Genomic DNA, 3,893 nt, shown 5'->3' on the forward strand with positions numbered 1-3,893 from the left:
TTCCAAACCCCTGCTCCCAAACCCCTGCTCCCCAAAATCCCGCATCCAAATCCCAGCTCCAAACCCCTGCTCCTCAAATCCCAGCTCCCAAACTCCTGCTCCCCAAATCTCAGCTCCCAAATCCCTGCTCCCAAACTCCTGCTCCCCAAATCTCAGATCCCAAATCCCTGCTCCCAAACTCCTGCTCCCCAAATCTCAGATCCCAAATCCCTGCTCCCAAACCCCTGCTCCCCAAACTCCTGCTCCCCAAATCCCAGCTCCCCAATTCCTGCTCAACTCCTGCTCCCAAACCCCTGCCCCCAACCCCAGATCCCCAGCCCCTTCTCCCCAGATCCCAGCTCCATCTCCAGCTGTCTCTGTCACCCACCAGAGGCACTGGATTGTTCCCTCAATCCTGACCAGCAGCTCACAAATGGGGTCCCCTCATTTCCCCCTCTCACATCCCAACATTTCCCGCCTGGAATTCAGACACATTTTGTCCTGTGACCTCTCCTGCTCCACAATAAATCAGGAATTAGGGTCTAGAGGGGCCTGTGAGATACTTTTCCCACTGCCTGCACGTTGCCTCGTTGAGATGTAAATATCCCAAGAGCCACAGAGAACAGAAGACACTGGAATTATTTTAACTGGAAGATTCATGCTTTGCATGAATGTGGTTTGATTTGACCAATACCAATAACCCTATTTTACCAAAAAGTCTCCTTTCTATTCTGCTATGACCCAGCTCTGTTGCCCTGAGCACAAACCACAGGTTTTACTCTCACTCCAAACTCTCAGTACGAGCCTCAACCACACCAAGTTGTCCAAAGTCACCTGGAATTCCAGGAAATTAAAAGAAAAAACCAGCACACAACCAGTCTGACACTTCCCACCTCCCAGATAAACAAGAAAAACTCCAGTATTTCCTCAACAGCAGCTCCAGCTGATTTGCTTACAAAGGAAAAACCAAACAGGAAGGGAGGGATGTCACCAGGAAAAGGCTGGACTCACAAGGAATTGCTTTCTTCCCCAGGCATTTCTTAAAGCTTAAATCAGTGTTGGAAAAGAAAGGCACTGACTTCAAACTGGTTTTTCCCCTTCTCCATGACCCCCAATTCTCTCCCAGCTCCTCCAGACCCTCATCCAGCTCTGCAGCATCTGGTTTTTTGTCCCCCCAAGCTCCATCCTTTTCATGGATCAGCTCCTGCCACACCACATTTCCACTGGAATCTGAAAACAACATTTCAGCTTTCTCCCTCTCCATTCTCCCCTCCCTCAGCTGGATTTTCCTCTCCTGTTTTTTTCCAGGCTCAGTCTCACTCCCCCAGTCCAAGGCCCAGATTTTAACAGAGCCCACGAAGCAACAAAGGAGATTAAAAGAAGAGTGAGGTTATCACCAAGAGGGGAAAACAGAGTTCCTGCTGGGAGCTGTGGCAGTGTCCAAAGCCAGCTGTCCCTGCAAGGAAGGTCCTGTCAGGACAATAAAGCAAACTGCCCAACATCTCTACAGAGAACACCGAGAGCATTAAACCCCACAGGGACTGGGCAGTAACTCCCATTTCCATCCCAAAATGTGATCCTGAGTCACCATGGAGAGCAGAACATCCCAAACCTGCTGAGAACTCGGGCAACGAACACAGAACTGGGGCCCAGCAGGAGGGAGCCTGGAGAGCTTCGAATCATGAGGGAAAACTGAGGAGCCAAAACCAGAATCCAGCTTTAAATCTTGAATTTAAAGATTTGTCTGTGCCACAGCCACCAAGGACTGATTTTCCCTGGGGGCAGAGCAGGGAGAGCCCAGCACAGCCCAAACCTCCCTCTGCTCTGCCCAGGGAAGAGCCCAAAGCTCTCCTCAGGCTGGGTGAAGGCATCCCTGGGCAGGAGCCACCTCTGCCACCACCGCGGGGTCCCCTCCAAGGACACAGGCTGCTGCTCTGGAGCTCCTGACCCACTTACAAACACACACAGGTTTCTGAGCAGACCACTGGCTGCTCTTTTGGCAGGTTATGCTTTTGTGGCCCTTCAGCTCGAAGGCGGGCTGGCACTCGAAGTGCAGAGTGTCCCCGTGGCGGAAGGTGGAGCCTTCTCTGCGGCCAAAGGCGGGGATCCCGGGATCGCCACAGCTGCCCTGGTCGATCTCTGCAAAAAAGAACACAGCATTTGGGTGTGGGGAAGGGGCTGGAAGAGAGAACACAGCATTTGGGTGTGGGGAAGGGGCTGGAAGAGAGAATTTGGGTGTGGGGAAGGGGCTGAGGCCCAGCTGGTGCAGCCCCCACCAGGTTGTGGTGTCCCAACCCCAATTTTCTCCTAAAAATCTCTCCTGACAGCTCCCCGGCCTCCAATCCAGGGCTTTCGGATGCAGGAAGGGGAATTTGGGTTAGATATCAGGAAGGAATTGTTCCCTGTGAGGGTTGGGAGGGGCTGGAATAGAATTCCCAGAGCAGCTGTGACTGCCCCTGGATCCCTGGAAGTGCCCAAGGCCAGGCTGGACAAGAACACCCTGGGACAGTGTAAGGTGTCCCTGCTCATGTTTTAATGTCCCTCCCAACCCAAACCATCCCAAGATTCTGTGACAATCCCAGCTGAAATGAAAACAAAAGTGAAATACAGGGAATAAATGAAAAACACAGGTATCCAAAGCAGCTCCTGCTCTGCATCTGCTCCAGGAACTTCTGAATTCAGGGGCCCACATCTCACCAGGCAGGACCAACACTCAGCTCCCTGGCACAGGGACACAGAGGGAGTTTGCTGGATTGTCCCCTCTCCATCCCTCCCTACCCAATTCCATCCCCATTCCTGCCTTGTCCCCACACAGATACTCATTTAATCCCTCTCCACATGGGAATTTTGACTCCAAATAAACCCCAGACACAATTTCCTGTTATCTCCTGCTCTCTCCAATCCCATTTCCAAAGGGCTCCCTGCTCCAAAATCTTCATTCCTTCATTCCTCCTTTGTGTCCCCACATTTTTTATCTGCTCCACACTCCTCTCCCAGTCCTCTTGTTTTTATCCCTATCATCTCTGATCAGTCTCGCTGTCTTTTCCTCCCCGCTTCCAATTTCTTGCACCAAATTGGAAATCTCATTTATGACACTTCCTTTACAGAGGCAAATCATGGAAGCTGAGCTTTGCACGACTCCCTTTAATATCCCAATCTGGCTGGAATAACAACAAGGCACCCTCATTATTATTCTGGCTCCAGGCAACTCCAGATCCAGGTGTATTTTGAGCAGAAGTTACACGGCACAGAGCTTCTGCTGCATCTTGAGCTGAAAACTCACTGCTAGCTAATGAAGCATCCCCAAAATAACTTAACATAAATTAATATTAAAAGTTTTCATGAAACAAGCTGCATTTTTTGCCTCTCAGTGAAAGCACTTTGCCAGGATTTACGGATCTTCCTGCACAGTTTCTAAATCCAACTGTTTAGGAGTTGCACTGGCATATTAGGGTTGGAAAATGAAAATTTTGGGCGTTAAAGCTGCACTGAACTGTTCATTCCTCCCCCCCAAAAAATGCACAAGGCCAACAGTGCCTAGCATGAAATGAAAATTCAGCTTGAAAACTCGAGGAATAGCAACGAGCTGGGATGGGAGGGAGCAGATTTGGAACATTTATCAGCGTGTCTGACAGGGCCCGGGGGGCCAGGGACGCTCCCTGCTGCCACTCAAAACATCCATGGCTGTTATCCCTTCCCTTCCCACACCCTGGAATGCAGTCAGCAAGTGCCAGTGATGGCCCTGGGAGCTGCAGGCCTGTCCCCAGTGTCCCCAGTGTCCCCAGTGTCCCCAGTGTCCCCAGCCCTGCTGTCACTGGGGTGACTTCATGATACTGGTATCCCCAGTCGCCTGGTTTATGTTATCTATTAGCTTCTGTGCTTTTAAGACTGGCTCTGAGAGCGAAGGCAGGGTG

General features: G+C 51.1%; 1 protein-coding gene across 1 annotated transcript in view; it reads right to left on the reverse strand.

The window, feature by feature from the left end:
• CSMD2 (CUB and Sushi multiple domains 2) overlaps positions 1-3,893 on the reverse strand; it is a 258,061-nt gene that overhangs the window by 114,896 nt on the left and 139,272 nt on the right. Inside the window, exon 13 of the mRNA XM_033519645.1 lies at positions 1,936-2,118. Within this exon, the coding sequence (XP_033375536.1) occupies positions 1,936-2,118 (183 nt within the window). The remainder of the gene's footprint in view (positions 1-1,935; positions 2,119-3,893) is intronic.

The sequence above is a fragment of the Parus major genome, chromosome 23 (genome assembly GCF_001522545.3).
Source record: "Parus major isolate Abel chromosome 23, Parus_major1.1, whole genome shotgun sequence".
Lineage (NCBI taxonomy): Eukaryota > Metazoa > Chordata > Aves > Passeriformes > Paridae > Parus > Parus major.